This window comes from Anomaloglossus baeobatrachus, chromosome 11 (assembly GCF_048569485.1).
Source record: "Anomaloglossus baeobatrachus isolate aAnoBae1 chromosome 11, aAnoBae1.hap1, whole genome shotgun sequence".
In the NCBI taxonomy this organism is placed as follows: Eukaryota; Metazoa; Chordata; class Amphibia; order Anura; family Aromobatidae; genus Anomaloglossus; species Anomaloglossus baeobatrachus.
Genome location: NC_134363.1, coordinates 2,868,428 through 2,893,176, shown reverse-complemented (window position 1 = coordinate 2,893,176; position 24,749 = coordinate 2,868,428). Strand labels below are relative to the sequence as shown.

Below are 24,749 nucleotides of genomic sequence, written 5' to 3'. Positions count from 1 at the left end.
GGAACACGGGATTGGGGGCCGTACACACCACTGGGAACACGGGATTGGGGGCCATACACACCACTGGGAACACGGGACTGGGGGCCATACACACCACTGGGAACACGGGACTGGGAGCCGTACACACCACTGGGAACACGGGACTGGGGGCCGTACACACCACTGGGAACACGGGACTGGGAGCCGTACACACCACTGGGAACACGGGACTGGGGGCCGTACACACCACTGGGAACACGGGACTGGGGGCCGTACACACCACTGAGAACACGGGACTGGGAGCCGTACACACCACTGAGAACACGGGACTGGGAGCCGTACACACCACTGGGAACACGGGACTGGGAGCCGTACACACCACTGGGAACACAGGACTGGGGCCCGTACACACCACTGGGAACACGGGATTGGGGGCCGTACACACCACTGGGAACACAGGACTGGGGCCCGTACACACCACTGGGAACACGGGACTGGGGGCCGTACACACCACTGAGAACACGGGACTGGGAGCCGTACACACCACTGAGAACACGGGACTGGGAGCCGTACACACCACTGAGAACACGGGACTGGGAGCCGTACACACCACTGGGAACACAGGACTGGGGCCCGTACACACCACTGGGAACACGGGACTGGGAGATATACACACCACTGAGAACACGGGACTGGGGGCCGTACACACTACTGGGAACACGGGACTGGGGGCCGTACACACCACTGGGAACACGGGACTGGAGCCCGTACACACCACTGGGAACACGGGACTGGGGGCCGTACACACTACTGGGAACACGGGACTGGGGGCCGTACACACCACTGGGAACACGGGACTGGGGGCCGTACACACCACTGGGAACACGGGACTGGGGGCCGTACACACCACTGGGAACACGGGACTGGGGGCCGTACACACCACTGGGAACACGGGACTGGGGCCGTACACACCACTGGGAACACGGGACTGGGAGATATACACACCACTGGGAACACGGGACTGGGAGATATACACACCACTGGGAACACGGGACTGGGAGATATACACACCACTGAGAACACGGGACTGGGAGATATACACACCACTGGGAACACGGGACTGGGGGCCGTACACACCACTGGGAACACGGGACTGGGAGATATACACACCACTGAGAACACGGGACTGGGGGCCGTACACACCACTGGGAACACGGGACTGGGAGATATACACACCACTGAGAACACGGGATTGGGGGTCGTACACACCACTGGGAACACGGGACTGGGAGATATACACACCACTGGGAACACGGGACTGGGGGCCGTATACACCACTGGGAACACGGGACTGGGGGCCGTATACACCACTGGGAACACGGGACTGGGGGCCGTACACACCACTGGGAACACGGGACTAGGGGCCATACACACCACTGGGAACACGGGACTGGGGCCCGTACACACCACTGGGAACACGGGACTGGGAGATATACACACCACTGGGAACACGGGACTAGGGGCCATACACACCACTGGGAACACGGGACTGGGGCCCGTACACACCACTGGGAACACGGGACTGGGGGCCGTACACACCACTGGGAACACGGGACTGGGGGCCGTACACACCACTGGGAACATGGGACTAGGGGCCGTACACACCACTGGGAACACGGGACTGGGAACCGTACACACCACTGGGAACACGGGACTGGGGACCGTACATACCACTGGGAACACGGGACTGGGGGCCGTACACACCACTGGGAACACGGGACTGGGGGCCGTACACACCACTGGGAACACGGGACTGGGGGCCGTACACACCACTGGGAACACGGGACTGGGGGCCGTACACACCACTGGGAACACGGGACTGGGAGATATACACACCACTGGGAACACGGGACTGGGGGCCGTACACACCACTGGGAACACGGGACTGGGGGTCGTACACACCACTGGGAACACGGGACTGGGAGATATACACACCACTGGGAACACGGGACTGGGGGCCGTACACACCACTGGGAACACGGGACTGGAGCCCGTACACACCACTGGGAACACTGGACTGGGAGCCGTACACACCACTGGGAACACGGGACTGGGGGCCGTACACACCACTGGGAACACGGGACTAGGGGCCATACACACCACTGGGAACACGGGACTGGGGCCCGTACACACCACTGGGAACACGGGACTGGGGGCCGTACACACCACTGGGAACACGGGACTGGGGGCCGTACACACCACTGGGAACATGGAACTAGGGGCCGTACACACCACTGGGAACACGGGACTGGGAACCGTACACACCACTGGGAACACGGGACTGGGGGCCGTACATACCACTGGGAACACGGGACTGGGGGTCGTACACACCACTGGGAACACGGGACTGGGGGCCGTACACACCACTGGGAACACGGGACTGGGGGCCGTACACACCACTGGGAACACGGGACTGGGGGCCGTACACACCACTGGGAACACGGGACTGGGGGCCGTACACACCACTGGAAACACGGGACTGGGGGCCGTACACACCACTGGGAACACGGGACTGGGGGCCGTACACACCACTGGGAACACGGGACTGGGAGATATACACACCACTGGGAACACGGGACTGGGGGCCATACACACCACTGGGAACACGGGACTGGGGGCCGTACACACCACTGGGAACACGGGACTGGGAGATATACACACCACTGGGAACACGGGACTGGGGGCCGTACACACCACTGGGAACACGGGACTGGGGGCCGTACACACCACTAGGAACACGGGACTGGGGGCCGTACACACCACTGGGAACACGGGACTGAGGGCCGTACACACCACTGGGAACACGGGACTGGGAGATATACACACCACTGGGAACACGGGACTGGGAGATATACACACCACTGAGAACACAGGACTGGGAGATATACACACCACTGGGAACACGGGACTGGGGGCCGTACACACCACTGGGAACACGGGACTGGGAGATATACACACCACTGAGAACACGGGACTGGGGGCCGTACACACTACTGGGAACACGGGACTGGAGGCCGTACACACCACTGGGAACACGGGACTGGGAGATATACACACCACTGAGAACACGGGATTGGGGGTCGTACACACCACTGGGAACACGGGACTGGGGGCCGTACACACCACTGGGAACACGGGACTGGGGGCCGTACACACCACTGGGAACACGGGACTAGGGGCCATACACACCACTGGGAACACGGGACTGGAGGCCGTACACACCACTGGGAACACGGGACTGGGAGATATACACACCACTGGGAACACGGGACTGGGGGCCGTATACACCACTGGGAACACGGGACTGGGGGCCGTATACACCACTGGGAACACGGGACTGGGGGCCGTACACACCACTGGGAACACGGGACTAGGGGCCATACACACCACTGGGAACACGGGACTGGGGCCCGTACACACCACTGGGAACACGGGACTGGGGGCCGTACACACCACTGGGAACACGGGACTGGGGGCCGTACACACCACTGGGAACATGGGACTAGGGGCCGTACACACCACTGGGAACACGGGACTGGGAACCGTACATACCACTGGGAACACGGGACTGGGGGCCGTACATACCACTGGGAACACGGGACTGGGGGCCGTACACACCACTGGGAACACGGGACTGGGGGCCTACACACCACTGGGAACACGGGACTGGGGGCCGTACACACCACTGGGAACACGGGACTGGGAGATATACACACCACTGGGAACACGGGACTGGGGGTCGTACACACCACTGGGAACACGGGACTGGGAGATATACACACCACTGGGAACACGGGACTGGGGGCCGTACACACCACTGGGAACACGGGACTGGAGCCCGTACACACCACTGGGAACACTGGACTGGGAGCCGTACACACCACTGGGAACACGGGACTGGGGGCCGTACACACCACTGGGAACACGGGACTAGGGGCCATACACACCACTGGGAACACGGGACTGGGGCGCGTACACACCACTGGGAACACGGGACTAGGGGCCATACACACCACTGGGAACACGGGACTGGGGGCCGTACACACCACTGGGAACACGGGACTGGGGGCCGTACACACCACTGGGAACATGGGACTAGGGGCCGTACACACCACTGGGAACACGGGACTGGGGGCCGTACATACCACTGGGAACACGGGACTGGGGGCCGTACACACCACTGGGAACACGGGACTGGGGGCCGTACACACCACTGGGAACACGGGACTGGGGGCCGTACACACCACTGGGAACACGGGACTGGGGGCCGTACACACCACTGGGAACACGGGACTGGGGGCCGTACACACCACTGGGAACATGGGACTAGGGGCCGTACACACCACTGGGAACACGGGACTGGGAACCGTACATACCACTGGGAACACGGGACTGGGGGCCGTACATACCACTGGGAACACGGGACTGGGGGCCGTACACACCACTGGGAACACGGGACTGGGGGCCTACACACCACTGGGAACACGGGACTGGGGGCCGTACACACCACTGGGAACACGGGACTGGGAGATATACACACCACTGGGAACACGGGACTGGGGGTCGTACACACCACTGGGAACACGGGACTGGGAGATATACACACCACTGGGAACACGGGACTGGGGGCCGTACACACCACTGGGAACACGGGACTGGAGCCCGTACACACCACTGGGAACACTGGACTGGGAGCCGTACACACCACTGGGAACACGGGACTGGGGGCCGTACACACCACTGGGAACACGGGACTAGGGGCCATACACACCACTGGGAACACGGGACTGGGGCGCGTACACACCACTGGGAACACGGGACTAGGGGCCATACACACCACTGGGAACACGGGACTGGGGGCCGTACACACCACTGGGAACACGGGACTGGGGGCCGTACACACCACTGGGAACACGGGACTGGGGGCCGTACACACCACTGGGAACATGGGACTAGGGGCCGTACACACCACTGGGAACACGGGACTGGGGGCCGTACATACCACTGGGAACACGGGACTGGGGGCCGTACACACCACTGGGAACACGGGACTGGGGGCCGTACACACCACTGGGAACACGGGACTGGACGTTGCATGATGCATAAAGAAAACAAGTATCTCCGATGTCCGGTGCATCTGCTGCATCCGTCCCATTTATAATCCCGTCTGCTCTGCTGGGATCGGACAGGATGTCCCACATTACACCCCGCACAGATGTGCAGCACAATACATCCCCCCCCCCCCCCCCGCCGGACCCTCACAGCTCAGTCCCAGCCTAAGCCTGCGCCCACCAACACCCCCCCGCACTCACCTCCCCAACAACACAGCATGGAATTATCAGAGGGAGGTCCCCAAATATGTAACAAATTATAGCAGTTATATTCTTGTACATAGGGGCAGTATTATAGTACTTATATTCCTGTACATAGGGGCAGTATTATAGTAGTTATATTCTTGTATATAGGGGCAGTATTATAGTAGTTATATTCTTGTACATAGGGGCAGTATTATAGTAGTTATATTCTTGTACATAGGGGCAGTATTATAGTAGTTATATTCTTGTATATAGGGGCAGTATTATAGTAGTTATATTCTTGTACATAGGGGCAGTATTATAGTAGTTATATTCTTGTATATAGGGGCAGTATTATAGTAGTTATATTCTTGTATATAGGGGCAATATTATAGTAGTTATATTCCTGTACATAGGGGCAGTATTATAGTAGTTATATTCTTGTATATAGGGGCAGTATTATAGTAGTTATATTCTTGTATATAGGGGCAGTATTATAGTAGTTATATTCTTGTACATAGGGGCAGTATTATAGTAGTTATATTCTTGTATATAGGGGGCAGTATTATAGTAGTTATATTCTTGTACATAGGGGCAGTATTATAGTACTTATATTCCTGTACATAGGGGCAGTATTATAGTAGTTATATTCTTGTACATAGGGTCAGTATTATAGTAGTTATATTCTTGTATATAGGGGCAGTATTATAGTAGTTATATTCTTGTACATAGGGGCAGTATTATAGTAGTTATATTCTTGTATATAGGGGCAGTATTATAGTAGTTATATTCTTGTATATAGAGCGCAGTATTATAGTAGTTATATTCTTGTACATAGGGGGCAGTATTATAGTAGTTATATTCCTGTACATAGGGGCAGTATTATAGTAGTTATATTCCTGTACATAGGAGCAGTATTATAGTAGTTATATTCCTGTACATAGGGGGCAGTATTATAGTAGATATATTCTTGTATATAGGGGCAGTATTATAGCAGTTATATTCTTGTACATAGGGGAAGTATTATAGTAGTTATATTCTTGTACATATGGGGCAGTATTATAGTAGTTATATTCTTGTACATAGGGGCAGTATTATAGTAGTTATATTCTTGTACATAGGGGGCAGTATTATAGCAGTTATATTCTTGTATATAGGGGCAGTATTATAGTAGTTATATTCTTGTATATAGGGGCAGTAGTATAGTAGTTATATTCTTGTATATAGGAGCAGTATTATAGTAGTTATATTCTTGTATATAGGGGGCAGTATTATAGTAGTTATATTCTTGTACATAGGGGCAGTAGTATAGTAGTTATATTCTTGCATATAGGGGCAGTAGTATAGTAGTTATATTCTTGTACATAGGGGCAGTATTATAGCAGTTATATTCTTGTACATAGGGGGCAGTATTATAGTAGTTATATTCTTGTATATAGGGGCAGTAGTATAGTAGTTATATTCTTGTACATAGGGGCAGTAGTATAGTAGTTATATTCTTGTATATAGAGCGCAGTATTATAGTAGTTATATTCCTGTACATAGGAGCAGTATTATAGTAGTTATATTCCTGTACATAGGGGGCAGTATTATAGCAGTTATATTCTTGTACATAGAGGAAGTATTATAGTAGTTATATTCTTGTACATAGGGGGCAGTATTATAGTAGTTATATTCTTGTACATAGGGGCAGTATTATAGTAGTTATATTCTTGTACATAGGGGGCAGTATTATAGCAGTTATATTCTTGTATATAGGGGCAGTATTATAGTAGTTATATTCTTGTATATAGGGGCAGTAGTATAGTAGTTATATTCTTGTATATAGGAGCAGTATTATAGTAGTTATATTCTTGTATATAGGGGGCAGTATTATAGTAGTTATATTCTTGTACATAGGGGCAGTAGTATAGTAGTTATATTCTTGCATATAGGGGCAGTAGTATAGTAGTTATATTCTTGTATATAGGGGCAGTAGTATAATAGTTATATTCTTGTACATAGGGGCAGTATTATAGCAGTTATATTCTTGTACATAGGAGCAGTATTATAGCAGTTATATTCTTGTATATAGAGCGCAGTATTATAGTAGTTATATTCTTGTACATAGGGGGCAGTATTATAGTAGTGATATTCTTGTATATAGGAGCAGTATTATAGTAGTTATATTCTTGTACATAGGGGGCAGTATTATAGTAGTGATATTCTTGTATATAGGAGCAGTATTATAGTAGTTATATTCCTGTACATAGGGGCAGTATTATAGCAGTTATATTCTTGTATATAGAGCGCAGTATTATAGTAGTTATATTCTTGTACATAGGGGGCAGTATTATAGTAGTTATATTCTTGTATATAGGGGCAGTATTATAGTAGTTAAATTCTTGTATATAGGGGGCAGTATTATAATAGTTATATTCTTGTACATAGGGGGCAGTATTATAGTAGTTATATTCCTGTACATAGGGGCAGTATTATAGTAGTTATATTCTTGTACATAGGGGCAGTATTATAGTAGTTAAATTCTTGTATATAGGGGCAGTATTATAGTAGTTATATTCTTGTACATAGGGGGCAGTATTATAGTAGTTATATTCTTGTATATAGGGGCAGTATTATAGTAGTTATATTCTTGTACATAGGGGGCAGTATTATAGTAGTTATATTCTTGTACATAGGGGCAGTATTATAGTAGTTATATTCTTGTACATAGGGGGCAGTATTATAGTAGTTATATTCTTGTATATAGGGGCAGTATTATAGTAGTTAAATTCTTGTATATAGGGGGCAGTATTAAAATAGTTATATTCTTGTACATAGGGGGCAGTATTATAGTAGTTATATTCCTGTACATAGGGGCAGTATTATAGTAGTTATATTCTTGTACATAGGGGCAGTATTATAGTAGTTAAATTCTTGTATATAGGGGCAGTATTATAGTAGTTATATTCTTGTACATAGGGGGCAGTATTATAGTAGTTATATTCTTGTATATAGAGGCAGTATTATAGTAGTTATATTCTTGTACATAGGGGGCAGTATTATAGTAGTTATATTCTTGTACATAGGGGCAGTATTATAGTAGTTATATTCTTGTACATAGGGGCAGTATTATAGTAGTTATATTCTTGTACATAGGGGCAGTATTATAGTAGTTAAATTCTTGTATATAGGGGCAGTATTATAGTAGTTATATTCTTGTACATAGGGGGCAGTATTATAGTAGTTATATTCTTGTATATAGAGGCAGTATTATAGTAGTTATATTCTTGTACATAGGGGGCAGTATTATAGTAGTTATATTCTTGTACATAGGGGCAGTATTATAGTAGTTATATTCTTGTACATAGGGGCAGTATTATAGTAGTTAAATTCTTGTATATAGGGGCAGTATTATAGTAGTTATATTCTTGTACATAGGGGGCAGTATTATAGTAGTTATATTCCTGTACATATGGGCAGTATTATAGTAGTTATATTCCTGTACATAGGAGCAGTATTATAGTAGTTATATTCTTGTATATAGGGGCAGTATTATAGTAGTTATATTCTTGTATATAGAGCGCAGTATTATAGTAGTTATATTCTTGTACATAGGGGGCAGTATTATAGTAGTTATATTCCTGTACATAGGGGCAGTATTATAGTAGTTATATTCTTGTATATAGAGCGCAGTATTATAGTAGTTATATTCCTGTACATAGGAGCAGTATTATAGTAGTTATATTCCTGTACATAGGGGGCAGTATTATAGCAGTTATATTCTTGTACATAGGGGAAGTATTATAGTAGTTATATTCTTGTACATAGGGGGCAGTATTATAGTAGTTATATTCTTGTACATAGGGGCAGTATTATAGTAGTTATATTCTTGTACATAGGGGGCAGTATTATAGCAGTTATATTCTTGTATATAGGGGCAGTATTATAGTAGTTATATTCTTGTATATAGGGGCAGTAGTATAGTAGTTATATTCTTGTATATAGGAGCAGTATTATAGTAGTTATATTCTTGTACATAGGGGCAGTAGTATAGTAGTTATATTTTTGTATATAGGGGCAGTAGTATAGTAGTTATATTCTTGTACATAGGGGCAGTAGTATAGTAGTTATATTCTTGTATATAGGGGCAGTAGTATAATAGTTATATTCTTGTACATAGGGGCAGTATTATAGCAGTTATATTCTTGTACATAGGGGCAGTAGTATAGTAGTTATATTCTTGTATATAGGGGCAGTAGTATAGTAGTTATATTCTTGTATATAGGAGCAGTATTATAGTAGTTATATTCTTGTATATAGGAGCAGTATTATAGTAGTTATATTCTTGTACATAGGGGCAGTATTATAGTAGTTATATTCTTGTATATAGGAGCAGTATTATAGTAGTTATATTCTTGTATATAGGGAGCAATATTATAGTAGTTATATTCTTGTATATAGGGGCAGTAGTATAGTAGTTATATTCTTGTACATAGGGGCAGTATTATAGTAGTTATATTCTTGTACATAGGGGCAGTATTATAGTAGTTATATTCTTGTATATAGGAGCAGTATTATAGTAGTTATATTCTTGTATATAGGGAGCAGTATTATAGTAGTTATATTCTTGTATATAGGGGCAGTAGTATAGTAGTTATATTCTTGTACATAGGGGCAGTATTATAGTAGTTATATTCTTGTATATAGGGGCAGTATTATAGTAGTTATATTCTTGTATATAGGGGCAGTATTATAGTAGTTATATTCTTGTATATAGGAGCAGTATTATAGCAGTTATATTCTTGTACATAGAGGCAGTATTATAGTAGTTATATTCTTGTACATTGGGAGCAGTATTATAGTAGTTATATTCTTGTACATAAGGGGCAGTATTATAGTAGTTATATTCTTGTATATAGGAGCAGTATTATAGTAGTTATATTCTTGTCCATAAGGGGCAGTATTATAGTAGTTATATTCTTGTATATAGGAGCAGTATTATAGTAGTTATATTCTTGTATATAGGTGCGATATTATAGCAGTTATATTCCTGTATATAGGGGCAGTATTATAGCAGTTATTAATATATATATATATATATATATATATATATATATATATATACTCTGTACAGCATAATATTACTTTGTTATTGTGAGGTTTCCGGATATTTCTGTGAGCTGCACTTTATGTAGGATGGGGTCGGATATTTGCTGTATGATATCGGTTTTCTGGTGATCGGGTGGAGTTGGCGTTGCTTGTTTTGGGATCTTATATACAGTAAATGTATATCTTGTAGGATGAGGTTTTCCTCGGTTTCTTATCCACAGGTTTTAGCAGCGTTTTCAGTACATCAGATAGCAGTCGTCTCCTTGCGTGCAGTAATCCTCAGTATGGTGCTGTGCGGTGCGGTGCTGTACTGTGCTGTGCTGTGCGGTGCTGTACTGTACTGTGCTGTGCTGTGCGGTGCTGTACTGTGCGGTGCTGTACTGTGCTGTGCTGTGCGGTGCTGTACTGTACTGTGCTGTGCTGTGCGGTGCTGTACTGTGCTGTGCTGGGCAGTGGACGTTAGCCGGGGTCCGGACACACTTTGGATGAGTAACGTCTCTGTCCAGGATACAAGGGGACATTACATGGTGGGAGAATTGCACCAGGTGGCGGTTTAGTTTATGCCGGAGATGGAATGAGCCGCACATGGTGGATATATGACCCCTGAGTGCCGAGCGGGGGGCTACACAGAAATACACCTGGACCCGTCCCCGCACAGAGGGGCATCTCTGGCCGTTCCGCACAGTTTTAGGGGCTCATTCTTAGTTGTGCTGATTATAGGACCTTCAGCCAAACACAGCTTTTGCCCAGACCCCGCTCAGCAGCTCTGGAGACCTCGGATAAGGTCAGCTCAATTTTTTTGGGACTGAAAAAAATCTCTGAAAAAGACTCGAGAACATTCAACCAGAAATCTTCTTGCTCTTTATTTGAGGGTTGTTTTTTTTCTAGGAGATTCCTGAAAAATGACTGATGTAAAAAAATAAAAATAATACTAATAATAAAAATAAATTAAAAATAAGTAATAATAATAATAACAATAATAATAATAATTATTATTATTAAAAAAAAAAAAAAAAAAGGGGGGAAAAAAAAGCTTTTCCAATACCTTCCAAAACCTCGTGTCTTTTTTTATATTTTTCATCTAGGAGATTCCTGAAAAATGACTTTTGTAAAAAAATAAAAATAATAATAATAATAATAAATGAAAAAAAATGTAAAAAAAAAAGGGAAAAAAGTCTTCTCCAAAACCTCTCAGCCTCACATCTTTTATTTAAATATTTTTTCTAGGAGATTCCTGAAAAATGACTGATGTAAAAAAACGAAAATATTAAAAATAAAATAATAATTAAAATAAAATAATAATAATAATAATAATTAAATATAAAAAAAAAAAAGGGGAAAAAATCTCTTCCAAAACCTTCCAATCTCGCGTTTTTTTTTTTTTTTTCCTGTGGATTATAAAGCAGATCCACTCAGTAAAATTCTGTGTGAACAGCGCCCCAAAACGGCTCCGGGGCAAAAAAAAAAAGTCTCCAAAGCGGCTTCCATTCGTACAGCTTGTGGTTGTGAACGCAGCGACCTCAGTGTGAACAGCGGCTTGATCAATGGGAGTAAAATGATATCTCAGTGCTGGCACCTGGAGAAGTAATGTGGCAGAAACCATTGATGTGAGACGCCTGGGACCTGGTGAGGGGTAGCAGAGCCGAGTGTGTCTCCTCCCTGCCCGGGACCTGGTGAGAGGTAGCAGAGCCCAGTGTGTTTCCTCACTGTCCGGGACCTGGTGAGAGGTAGCAGAGCTGAGTGTGTCTCCTCACTGCCCGGGACCTGGTGAGGGGTAGCAGAGCTGAGTGTGTCTCCTCACTGCCCGGGACCTGGTGAGAGGTAGCAGAGCCCAGTGTGTTTCCTCACTGTCCGGGACCTGGTGAGAGGTAGCAGAGCTGAGTGTGTCTCCTCACTGCCCGGGACCTGGTGAGAGGTAGCAGAGCCGAGTGTGTCTCCTCACTGTCCGGGACCTGGTGAGGGGTAGCAGAGCTGAGTGTGTCTCCTCACTGTCCGGGACCTGGTGAGAGGTAGCAGAGCCGAGTGTGTCTCCTCACTGCCCGGGACCTGGTGAGGGGTAGCAGAGCCCAGTGTGTCTCCTCACTGTCCGGGACCTGGTGAGAGGTAGCAGAGCCGAGTGTGTCTCCTCACTGCTCGGGACCTGGTGAGGGGTAGCAGAGCCCAGTGTGTCTCCTCACTGTCCAGGACCTGGTGAGAGGTAGCAGAGCTGAGTGTGTCTCCTCCCTGCCCGGGACCTGGTGAGGGGTAGCAGAGCCCAGTGTGTCTCCTCACTGTCCAGGACCTGGTGAGAGGTAGCAGAGCTGAGTGTGTCTCCTCACTGTCCAGGACCTGGTGAGAGGTAGCAGAGCAGAGTGTCTCCTCACTGCCCGAGACCTGGTGAGGGGTAGCAGAGCCCAGTGTGTCTCCTCACTGTCCAGGACCTGGTGAGAGGTAGCAGAGCCGAGTGTGTCTCCTCACTGCCCGGGACATGGTGAGGGGTAGCAGAGCCCAGTGTGTCTCCTCACTGTCCGGGACCTGGTGAGAGGTAGCAGAGCCGAGTGTGTCTCCTCACTGCTCGGGACCTGGTGAGGGGTAGCAGAGCCCAGTGTGTCTCCTCCCTGCCCGGGACCTGGTGAGAGGTAGCAGAGCTGAGTGTGTCTCCTCACTGTCCAGGACCTGGTGAGAGGTAGCAGAGTGTGTCTCCTCACTGCCCGGGACCCGGTGAGGGGTAGCAGAGCCGAGTGTGTCACTATATCCAGGTGCTTCTCCGGGGGTCAGCGCTCCCCCGTCCCACTATTTGGAGATATGGAGCCAGTGACACCGGCGTCATTCAGGAGACAATCCAGGAGCCAACACATCCCGAGAGTCATTAAATGTATCCAATGAGCGCGGCTCTGCTACATCAGCCCCGGTGTATACGGCTGTATACGGCTGCGGACACTCTCTGCACCAGCTTTACCTCATATCACCGCTACGCTTTATTAAGGGGTTAATAGAAAAATGACCCATAAAACGCAAAATATCTGCATTATCGGACACTTATAGAGGACACAGAGAGGTTTGGGGGTTTTTTGTGTTTTTTTTTTACTTCCCCCAAAATAAAAGTGGGAAATGCTTTGTAGTAAAAATGAGAGCGGACAAATAATAGGGGCGTCCATCCCCGGGTGTATGGGGGGCCTTATATGGAGGGCTCTGTTTTATGGGGGGGCTCTGTTGTATCGGGGGACCCTGGGTGTATGGGGTACGTGTTGTATAGGGTCCTGTTGTATGGGGGATGTGTTGTATGGGGGTCATTGTATGGGGGCTCTGTTGTATTGGGGACGTGTTGTTAAGGGTCCTGTTGTATGGGGGATCTGTTAAGGGTCCTGTTGTATGGGGGATCTGTTAAGGGTCCTGTTGTATGGGGGATCTGTTAAGGGTCCTGTTGTATGGGGGCTCTGTTGTATAGGGGTCATTATATGGGGGAATGTGTTGTATAGGGGTCATTGTATGGGGGAATGTGTTATATGGGGGAATGTGTTATATGGGGGAATGTGTTGTATAGGGGCTGGTTGTATGGGGGACCCTGTTGTATGGGGGATCTGTTAAGGGTCCTGTTGTATGGGAGCTCTGTTGTATAGGGGTCCTGTTGTATTAGGGATGTGTTGTTAAGGGTCCTGTTGTATGGGGGCCCTATTGTATTGGGTTCTGGTTGTATGGGGAACGTGTTGTTAAGGGTCTTGTTGTATAGGGGTCCTGTTGTATAGGGGTCCTGTTGTATGGGGGCTCTGTTGTATTGGGTTCTGGTTGTATGGGGAACGTGTTGTTAAGGGTCCTGTTGTATGGGGGCTCTGTTGTATAGGGGTCCTGTTGTATAGGGGCTGGTTGTATGGGGGCTCTGTTGTATTGGGTTCTGGTTGTATGGGGAACGTGTTGTTAAGGGTCTTGTTGTATAGGGGTCCTGTTGTATAGGGGTCCTGTTGTATGGGGGCTCTGTTGTATTGGGTTCTGGTTGTATGGGGAACGTGTTGTTAAGGGTCCTGTTGTATGGGGGCTCTGTTGTATAGGGGTCCTGTTGTATAGGGGCTGGTTGTATGGGGGCTCTGTTGTATTGGGTTCTGGTTGTATGGGGAACGTGTTGTTAAGGGTCTTGTTGTATAGGGGTCCTGTTGTATGGGGGCTCTGTTGTATTGGGTTCTGGTTGTATGGGGAACGTGTTGTTAAGGGTCCTGTTGTATGGGGGCTCTGTTGTATAGGGGTCCTGTTGTATAGGGGCTGGTTGTATGGGGGCTCTGTTGTATGGGGGCTCTGTTGTATAGGGGCTGGTTGTATGGGGGACCCTGTTGTATGGGGGATCTGTTAAGGGTCCTGTTGTATGGGGGCTCTGTTGTATAGGGGCTGGTTGTATGGGGGACCCTGTTGTATGGGGGATCTGTTAAGGGTCCTGTTGTATGGGGGCTCTGTTGTATAGGGGCTGGTTGTATGGGGGACCCTGTTGTATGGGGGATCTGTTAAGGGTCCTGTTGTATGGGAGCTCTTTGTATAGGGGTCCTGTTGTATTAGGGATGTGTTGTTAAGGGTCTTGTTGTATAGGGGTCCTGTTGTATGGGGGCCCTGTTGTATTGGGTTCTGGTTGTGTGGGGGACCCTGTTGTATTGGGGACGTGTTGTTAAGGGTCCTGTTGTATAGGGGTCCTGTTGCTTTGGGGCCCCTATTGTCTGGGGGCACTTTTCAGTCCGTCTATTGGAGAGTTCTCAGGGGATCCTCGGGGGGCTTATACTTGTATGTCAGGGGCCGTACACCGCGTGGTAACAGTAAAGGACATCTCTCTTTTGTTTTTTAGAAAATGTTGGATTTCTGTTGTTGGTTAGTGGGGGCCGGATGGTGCGTTCTGTAGATTGGGGGGGGTCACATAATATACTGGGGTATTAGACTGAGGGTCGCCTTTATTTGGGGGAGTAACAAGTGTAAGTTCCTTTGGTGATTATTGGGTGGGATGTCAGCAATGGCTGGATACAATCTATACAGCAGATTTCGGGTGTCTTGGGGGGCCGCAGGTAAAGGCACAGCTGGACCCCCAGACCAGCCCCGCGGCTCCCGGTTGTGACCCTTTGTATCCGGGGTTCGCACATTTCGGGCTTCTGATTTTTGGGAGCGCTTCTTTCTCTTGGTTTGGACGATGACTCCTTAATGAGGTCGTCTGTAAATTCCTGATACATTGTCACGAAACCTCACTCCACATTGTACGAAAGGATCCTCTTAAAGGGCCAGGACATATTTTACTGCAGATTTTAGGTTTAGACGGAGACGGAAGATCAGCCGGAGCTTGTTCCAGAAAAGGGGGAAGTTTCCAAAGAGTCGCTCCAAACAATTCAGTTGAGTCGGACCCCCATCCTGGTCATTGGAGGGTTAAGGCAGGGTCTGCACCTCATCTGCTCCATGGGGATAATGCAGGACAAGGGGAACAACAGCTGCTTGGACCAAGAGCTTAACATCTAACGTGGCCCCCGATGACCAGAGGAAGTCTCCACATACAAAGAGCAGTGTCCAGCCCGCAGAAGACCCCGTAACCTGGCGCTGCCCCCTCTACACACGGGAATCTAGAGCCGAGGGGAAGAAGGTGACTTACCAGGAGGAGAGTCAGAGGGAATCCCATACAATCCATCCAGGGCCGGCGATCAGGCTGCAAAATCCAGGACCCCCTAATTACAGAGGGAGCAGAGAGGGAGCGAGCTGTGTCCTCCACACAACACCAGGCAGCACTGAACCCGCCTCCCCTCATAGGGAGAAGACATCCAAAATCCTCCTCTGCCCACTGCTGAGGAGAGGGGGGGACAGCAGCTGTGTGCACAGGACCAGCCGCAGAGACAGCAGCTGTGTGCACAGGACCAGCCGCAGAGACAGCAACTGTGTGCACAGGACCAGCCGCAGAGACAGCAACTGTGTGCACAGGACCAGCCGCAGAGACAGCAACTGTGTGCACAGGACCAGCCGCAGACAGCAACTGTGTGCACAGGACCAGCCGCAGAGACAGCAACTGTGTGCACAGGACCAGCCGCAGAGACAGCAACTGTGTGCACAGGACCAGCCGCAGAGACAGCAGCTGTGTGCACAGGACCAGCCGCAGAGACAGCAACTGTGTGCACAGGACCAGCCGCAGAGACAGCAACTGTGTGCACAGGACCAGCCGCAGAGACAGCAACTGTGTGCACAGGGACCAGCCGCAGAGACAGCAACTGTGTGCACAGGACCAGCCGCACAGAGACAGCAACTGTGTGCACAGGACCAGCCGCAGAGACAGCAACTGTGTGCACAGGACCAGCCGCACAGAGACAGCAACTGTGTGCACAGGACCAGCCGCACAGAGACAGCAACTGTGTGCACAGGGACCAGCCGCAGAGACAGCAACTGTGTGCACAGGACCAGCCGCAGAGACAGCAACTGTGTGCACAGGACCAGCCGCAGAGACAGCAACTGTGTGCACAGGACCAGCCGCAGAGACAGCAACTGTGTGCACAGGACCAGCCGCAGAGACAGCAACTGTGTGCACAGGACCAGCCGCAGAGACAGCAACTGTGTGCACAGGACCAGCCGCAGAGACAGCAACTGTGTGCACAGGGACCAGCCGCAGAGACAGCAACTGTGTGCACAGGGACCAGCCGCAGAGACAGCAACTGTGTGCACAGGGCCAGCCGCAGAGACAGCAACTGTGTGCACAGGGCCAGCAACTGTGTGCACAGGACCAGCAACGCAGAGACAGCAACTGTGTGCACAGGACCAGCCGCAGAGACAGCAACTGTGTGCACAGGGCCAGCCGCAGAGACAGCAACTGTGTGCACAGGGACCAGCCGCAGAGACAGCAACTGTGTGCACAGGGACCAGCCGCAGAGACAGCAACTGTGTGCACAGGGACCAGCCGCAGAGACAGCAACTGTGTGCACAGGGACCAGCCGCAGAGACAGCAACTGTGTGCACAGGGACCAGCCGCAGAGACAGCAACTGTGTGCACAGGGCCAGCCGCAGAGACAGCAACTGTGTGCACAGGGCCAGCAACTGTGTGCACAGGACCAGCAACGCAGAGACAGCAACTGTGTGCACAGGACCAGCCGCAGAGACAGCAACTGTGTGCACAGGGCCAGCCGCAGAGACAGCAACTGTGTGCACAGGGACCAGCCGCAGAGACAGCAACTGTGTGCACAGGGACCAGCCGCAGAGACAGCAACTGTGTGCACAGGACCAGCCGCAGAGACAGCAACTGTGTGCACAGGACCAGCCGCAGAGACAGCAACTGTGTGCACAGGGCCAGCCGCAGAGACAGCAACTGTGTGCACAGGGCCAGCAACTGTGTGCACAGGACCAGCAACGCAGAGACAGCAACTGTGTGCACAGGACCAGCCGCAGAGACAGCAACTGTGTGCACAGGGCCAGCCGCAGAGACAGCAACTGTGTGCACAGGACCAGCAACGCAGAGACAGCAACTGTGTGCACAGGACCAGCAACGCAGAGACAGCAACTGTGTGCACAGGACCAGCAACTGTGTGCACAGGACCAGCAACGCAGAGACAGCAACTGTGTGCACAGGACCAGCAACTGTGTGCACAGGACCAGCAACGCAGAGACAGCAACTGTGTGCACAGGACCAGCCGCAGAGACAGCAACTGTGTGCACAGGACCAGCCGCAGAGACAGCAACTGTGTGCACAGGACCAGCCGCAGAGACAGCAACTGTGTGCACAGGACCAGCCGCAGAGACAGCAACTGTGTGCACAGGACCAGCCGCAGAGACAGCAACTGTGTGCACAGGACCAGCCGCAGAGACAGCAACTGTGTGCACAGGGCCAGCCGCAGAGACAGCAACTGTGTGCACAGGACCAGCCGCAGAGACAGCAACTGTGTGCACAGGGACCAGCCGCAGAGACAGCAACTGTGTGCACAGGGACCAGCCGCAGAGACAGCAACTGTGTGCACAGGGCCAGCCGCAGAGACAGCAACTGTGTGCACAGGACCAGCAACTGTGTGCACAGGACCAGCAACGCAGAGACAGCAACTGTGTGCACAGGACCAGCAACGCAGAGACAGCAACTGTGTGCACAGGACCAGCCGCAGAGACAGCAACTGTGTGCATAGGGACCAGCCGCAGAGACAGCAACTGTGTGCACAGGGCCAGCCGCAGAGACAGCAACTGTGTGCACAGGACCAGCAACTGTGTGCACAGGACCAGCAACTGTGTGCACAGGACCAGCAACTGTGTGCACAGGACCAGCAACTGTGTGCACAGGACCAGCAACTGTGTGCACAGGACCAGCAACTGTGTGCACAGGACCAGCAACTGTGTGCACAGGACCAGCAACTGTGTGCACAGGACCAGCCGCAGAGACAGCAACTGTGTGCACAGGACCAGCAACTGTGTGCACAGGGACCAGCCGCAGAGACAGCAACTGTGTGCACAGGGACCAGCAGCGCAGAGACAGCAACTGTGTGCACAGGGACCAGCAGCGCAGAGACAGCAACTGTGTGCACAGGACCAGCAACGCAGATACAGCAACTGTGTGCACAGGACCAGCAACTGCGTGCACAGGGACCAGCAACTGCGTGCACAGGGACCAGCAACTGCGTGCACAGGGACCAGCAACTGCGTGCACAGGGACCAGCCGCGCAGAGACAGCAACTGTGTGCACAAGGACCAACAGTGCAGAGACCAGCAACTGTGTGCACAGGGACCAGCAGCTGTGTGCACAGGGACCAGCCGCGCACAAGACCAGCAAGTGTGTGCACAGGACCAGCAGCGCAGAGACAGCAACTGTGTGCACAGGGACCAGCAACTGTGTGCACAGGGACCAGCAACTGTGTGCACAGGGACCAGCAACTGTGTGCACAGGGACCAGCAGCGCAGAGACAGCAACTGTGTGCACAGGGACCAGCAACTGTGTGCACAGAGACCAGCAACTATGTGCACAGGGACCAGCAGCGCAGAGACAGCAACTGTGTGCACAGGGACCAGCAACTGTGTGCACAGGGACCAACAGCGCAGAGACAGCAACTGTGTGCAGACAGCAACTGTGTGCACAGGACCAGCCACGCACAGACAGCAACTGTGTGCACAGAACCAGCCGCGCACAGACAGCAACTGTGTGCACAGGGACCAGCAACTGTGTGAACAGGGACCAGCAGCGCAGAGACAGCAACTGTGTGCACAGGACCAGCAACTGTGTGCACAGGGACCAACAGCGCAGAGACAGCAACTGTGCGCACAGACAGCAACTGTGTGCACAGACAGCAACTGTGTGCACAGACAGCAACTGTGTGCACAGACAGCAACTGTGTGCACAGGACCAGCCGCGCACAGCCAGCAACTGTGTGCACAGGACCAGCAACTGTGTGCACAGGGACCAGCCGCAGAGACAGCAACTGTGTGCACAGGGACCAGCAGCGCAGAGACAGCAACTGTGTGCACAGACAGCAACTGTGTGCACAGACAGCAACTGTGTGCACAGACAGCAACTGTGTGCACAGACAGCAACTGTGTGCACAGGACCAGCCGCGCACAGCCAGCAACTGTGTGCACAGGACCAGCAACTGTGTGCACAGGGACCAGCAGCGCAGAGACAGCAACTGTGTGCACAGGGACCAGCAGCGCAGAGACAGCAACTGTGTGCACAGGACCAGCAGCGCAGAGACAGCAACTGTGTGCACAGGACCAGCAACGCAGATACAGCAACTGTGTGCACAGGACCAGCAACTGCGTGCACAGGGACCAGCAACTGCGTGCACAGGGACCAGCCGCGCAGAGACAGCAACTGTTCGCACAGACAGCAACTGTGTGCACAGACAGCAACTGTGTGCACAGGACCAGCCGCGCACAGCCAGCAACTGTGTGCACAGGACCAGCAACTGTGTGCACAGGGACCAGCCGCAGAGACAGCAACTGTGTGCACAGGGACCAACAGCGCAGAGACAGCAACTGTGCGCACAGACAGCAACTGTGTGCACAGACAGCAACTGTGTGCACAGACAGCAACTGTGTGCACAGACAGCAACTGTGTGCACAGGACCAGCCGCGCACAGCCAGCAACTGTGTGCACAGGACCAGCAACTGTGTGCACAGGGACCAGCCGCAGAGACAGCAACTGTGTGCACAGGGACCAGCAGCGCAGAGACAGCAACTGTGTGCACAGGGACCAGCAGCGCAGAGACAGCAACTGTGTGCACAGGACCAGCAACGCAGATACAGCAACTGTGTGCACAGGACCAGCAACTGCGTGCACAGGGACCAGCAACTGCGTGCACAGGGACCAGCCGCGCAGAGACAGCAACTGTGTGCACAAGGACCAACAGTGCAGAGACCAGCAACTGTGTGCACAGGGACCAGCAGCTGTGTGCACAGGGACCAGCCGCGCACAAGACCAGCAAGTGTGTGCACAGGACCAGCAGCGCAGACAGCAACTGTGTGCACAGGGACCAGCAACTGTGTGCACAGGGACCAGCAACTGTGTGCACAGGGACCAGCAGCGCAGAGACAGCAACTGTGTGCACAGGGACCAGCAACTGTGTGCACAGGGACCAACAGCGCAGAGACAGCAACTGTGTGCAGACAGCAACTGTGTGCACAGGACCAGCCACGCACAGACAGCAACTGTGTGCACAGAACCAGCCGCGCACAGACAGCAACTGTGTGCACAGGGACCAGCAACTGTGTGAACAGGGACCAGCAGCGCAGAGACAGCAACTGTGTGCACAGGACCAGCAACTGTGCGCACAGACAGCAACTGTGTGCACAGACAGCAACTGTGTGCACAGACAGCAACTGTGTGCACAGACAGCAACTGTGTGCACAGGACCAGCCGCGCACAGCCAGCAACTGTGTGCACAGGACCAGGCGCGCACAGACAGCAACTGTGTGCACAGGACCAGCAGCGCAGAGACAGCAAAAAGTAAAATAAAAATAGAACAAAAAATGCAAATCGAATGGGGCTCCTTGTGTTACAATTCACCTCTCAGCATCTCTGCTTTCTGTCAGTGAACGGGAAGATTCTTGCTCCTGAAAACCTGCGCACCGGCTGCTTCTCACAGCTGAGGGTCTGGCACAATGTATCAGTCTAGGTGAGTTACATAGAGCAGCACTGGTCTGCCCGTTGTCAGGGGGTTGTGTGAGACGCGAGGTCAGGACCGGATCTCAGCTCTTTGGGTACAAACACAGGCCTGGACCTCTGGATGTGCAAAAGCTCCAGAAGGTGATATCCAGTGTAGAACTACAAGTCCCAGCCTGCAGCGGCTAGACAGCAGGATTGTGGCTCACGTGGTTGTCGTCCCTCACCAGCAGATGGCGCCAGTGCAAAGTATGGTCTGTAATTGGCTGGAAGAGAATGTGCCGGGTCCATGATGGGAGTTGTAGTCTCTCATTAACCTCTTTATACAGGTGTCTCGCCGGGCCATGTGCGGAGCAGGATTTCCGGACCGGCTGCGGGGCCCGAGTTACGGTCACGAGACCCACAAGCCAGCCGGAGATCGTGGTCCATGTATGTACTGGACGTGGCCGGGTTCAGACGGGCACAGACTCCTGACCCGAACGTACAACCTTAGGGCTCGTTCACACATCAGTATTTTACATCAGTTTTTAGAAGACAAAACCCAGAATGGTGGTGTAATAATCTGCAGGATAGATCACTATGTATCTGTCAGGAGGTGGAGGAGCGATGCTCTGCAGAGAGGTCAGTGGTGTAACAATCTGCAGGATATATCACTGTATGTGTCAGGAGGTGGAGGAGGGATGCTCTGCAGAGAGGTCAGTGGTGTAATAATCTGCAGGATAGATCACTATGTATGTGTCAGGAGGTGGCGGAGCGATGCTCTGCAGAGAGGTCAGTGGTGTAACAATCTGCAGGATATATCACTATGTATCTGTCAGGAGGTGGAGGAGCGATGCTCTGCAGAGAGGTCATTGGTGTAATAATCTGCAGGATAGATCACTATGTATCTGTCAGGAGGTGGAGGAGCGATGCTCTGCAGAGAGGTCAGTGGTGTAACAATCTGCAGGATATATCACTATGTATCTGTCAGGAGGTGGAGGAGCGATGCTCTGCAGAGAGGTCAGCGGTGTAATAATCTGCAGGATAGATCACTATGTATCTGTCAGGAGGTGGAGGAGCGATGCTCTGCAGAGAGGTCAGTGGTGTAACAATCTGCAGGATATATCACTATGTATCTGTCAGGAGGTGGAGGAGCGATGCTCTGCAGAGAGGTCAGCGGTGTAATAATCTGCAGGATATATCACTATCTGTCATGAGGTGGAGGAGCGATGCTCTGCAGAGAGGTCATTGGTGTAATAATCTGCAGGATATATCACTATGTATCTGTCAGGAGGTGGAGGAGCGATGCTCTGCAGCGAGGTCATTGGTGTAATAATCTGCAGGATATATCACTATATCTGTCATGAGGTGAAGGAGCGATGCTCTGCAGAGAGGTCAGTGGTGTAATAATCTGCAGGATATATCACTATCTGTCATGAGGTGGAGGAGCGATGCTCTGCAGAGAGGTCATTGGTGTAATAATCTGCAGGATATATCACTATGTATCTGTCAGGAGGTGGAGGAGCGATGCTCTGCAGAGAGGTCAGTGGTGTAATACTCTGCAGGATATATCACTATGTATGTGTCAGGAGGTGGAAGAGTGATGCTCTGCAGAGAGGTCAGTGGTGTAATAATCTGCAGGATATATCACGGTATCTGTCAGGAGGTGGAGGAGTGATGCTCTGCAGAGGGGTCAGTGGTGTAATACTCTGCAGGATATATCACTATGTATCTGTCAGGAGGTGGAAGAGTGATGCTCTGCAGAGAGGTCAGTGGTGTAATAGTCTGCAGGATATAGCACTATGTATGTGTCAGGAGGTGGAGGAGCGATGCTCTGCAGAGAGGTCAGTGGTGTAATAGTCTGCAGGGTATATCACTATGTATGTGTCAGGAGGTGGAGGAGCGATGCTCTGCAGAGAGGTCAGTGGTGTAATAATCTGCAGGATATATCACTATCTGTCATGAGGTGGAGGAGCGATGCTCTGCAGAGAGGTCATTGGTGTAATAATCTGCAGGATATATCACTATGTATCTGTCAGGAGGTGGAGGAGCGATGCTCTGCAGAGAGGTCAGTGGTGTAATAATCTGCAGGATATATCACTATGTGTCAGGAGGTGGAGGAGCGATGCTCTGCAGAGAGGTCAGTGGTGTAATAATCTGCAGGATATATCACTATGTGTCAGGAGGTGGAGGAGCGATGCTCTGCAGAGAGGTCAGTGGTGTAATAATCTGCAGGATATATCACTGTATCTGTCAGGAGGTGGAGGAGTGATGCTCTGCAGAGAGGTCAGTGGTGTAATACTCTGCAGGATATATCACTATGTATCTGTCAGGAGGTGGAAGAGCGATGCTCTGCAGAGAGGTCAGTGGTGTAATAGTCTGCAGGATATATCACTATGTATGTGTCAGGAGGTGGAGGAGCGATGCTCTGCAGAGAGGTCAGTGGTGTAATAGTCTGCAGGGTATATCACTATGTATGTGTCAGGAGGTGGAGGAGCGATGCTCTGCAGAGAGGTCAGTGGTGTAATAATCTGCAGGATATATCACTATGCATGTGTCAGGAGGTGGAGGAGCGATGCTCTGCAGAGAGGTCAGTGGTGTAATAATCTGCAGGATATATCACTATGTATGTGTCAGGAGGTGGAGGAGCGATGCTCTGCAGAGGTCAGTGGTGTAATAATCTGCAGGATATATCACTATGTATGTGTCAGGAGGTGGAGGAGCGATGCTCTGCACTGTGTGTCTGCGGGAGGAGGAGCAATGCTCTGCGGTGGCGCTCACGTCCCCTCGGATGGACTTTTCCTCTAAGGAGGAGACATTCAGACTCGGACACAATCAGATTTTTATTTTGGTGGCAGAAAATATAAAACAAATGAGAAGCCAACGCTGGAAATAAACCCGAAGAAAGAGCGACCGGGGGGCTCCTGTGCGGGGTCCAGACCACGTCCGAGCGCCAGATCACTGATCCTGCAACGAGAGCACAAGGGTCGTCAGCAGCAGAATAGAGGGTCAGCAGCAGAATAGAGGGTCAGCAGCAGAAAAGAGGGTCAGCAGCAGAAAAGAGGGTCAGCAGCAGAAAAGAGGGTCAGCAGCAGAAAAGAGGGTCAGCAGCAAAAAAGAGGGTCAGCAGCAGAAAAGAGGGTCAGCAGCAGAAAAGAGGGTCAGCAGCAGAAAAGAGGGTCAGCAGCAGAAAAGAGGGTCAGCAGCAGAAAAGAGGGTCAGCAGCAGAAAAGAGGGTCAGCAGCAGAAAAGAGGGTCAGCAGCAGAAAAGAGGGTCAGCAGCAGAAAAGAGGGTCAGCAGC

At 50.8% G+C, this 24,749-nt stretch overlaps 2 protein-coding genes across 2 annotated transcripts in view; both read right to left on the bottom strand.

Annotated features, from left to right (window-relative positions):
• NBL1 (NBL1, DAN family BMP antagonist) overlaps positions 1 to 16,138 on the bottom strand; it is a 47,844-nt gene extending 31,706 nt beyond the window's left edge. The window contains exon 1 of the mRNA XM_075329074.1: positions 16,012 to 16,138. The gene's annotated coding sequence lies outside the window, so the exon portion shown is untranslated. The remainder of the gene's footprint in view (positions 1 to 16,011) is intronic.
• An 8,139-nt stretch (positions 16,139 to 24,277) lies between these two features.
• Positions 24,278 to 24,749, bottom strand: part of MICOS10 (mitochondrial contact site and cristae organizing system subunit 10) — a 59,744-nt gene continuing 59,272 nt past the window's right edge. The window contains exon 4 of the mRNA XM_075327794.1: positions 24,278 to 24,414. Within this exon, the coding sequence (XP_075183909.1) occupies positions 24,406 to 24,414 (9 nt within the window). The 3' untranslated portion in view covers positions 24,278 to 24,405. The remainder of the gene's footprint in view (positions 24,415 to 24,749) is intronic.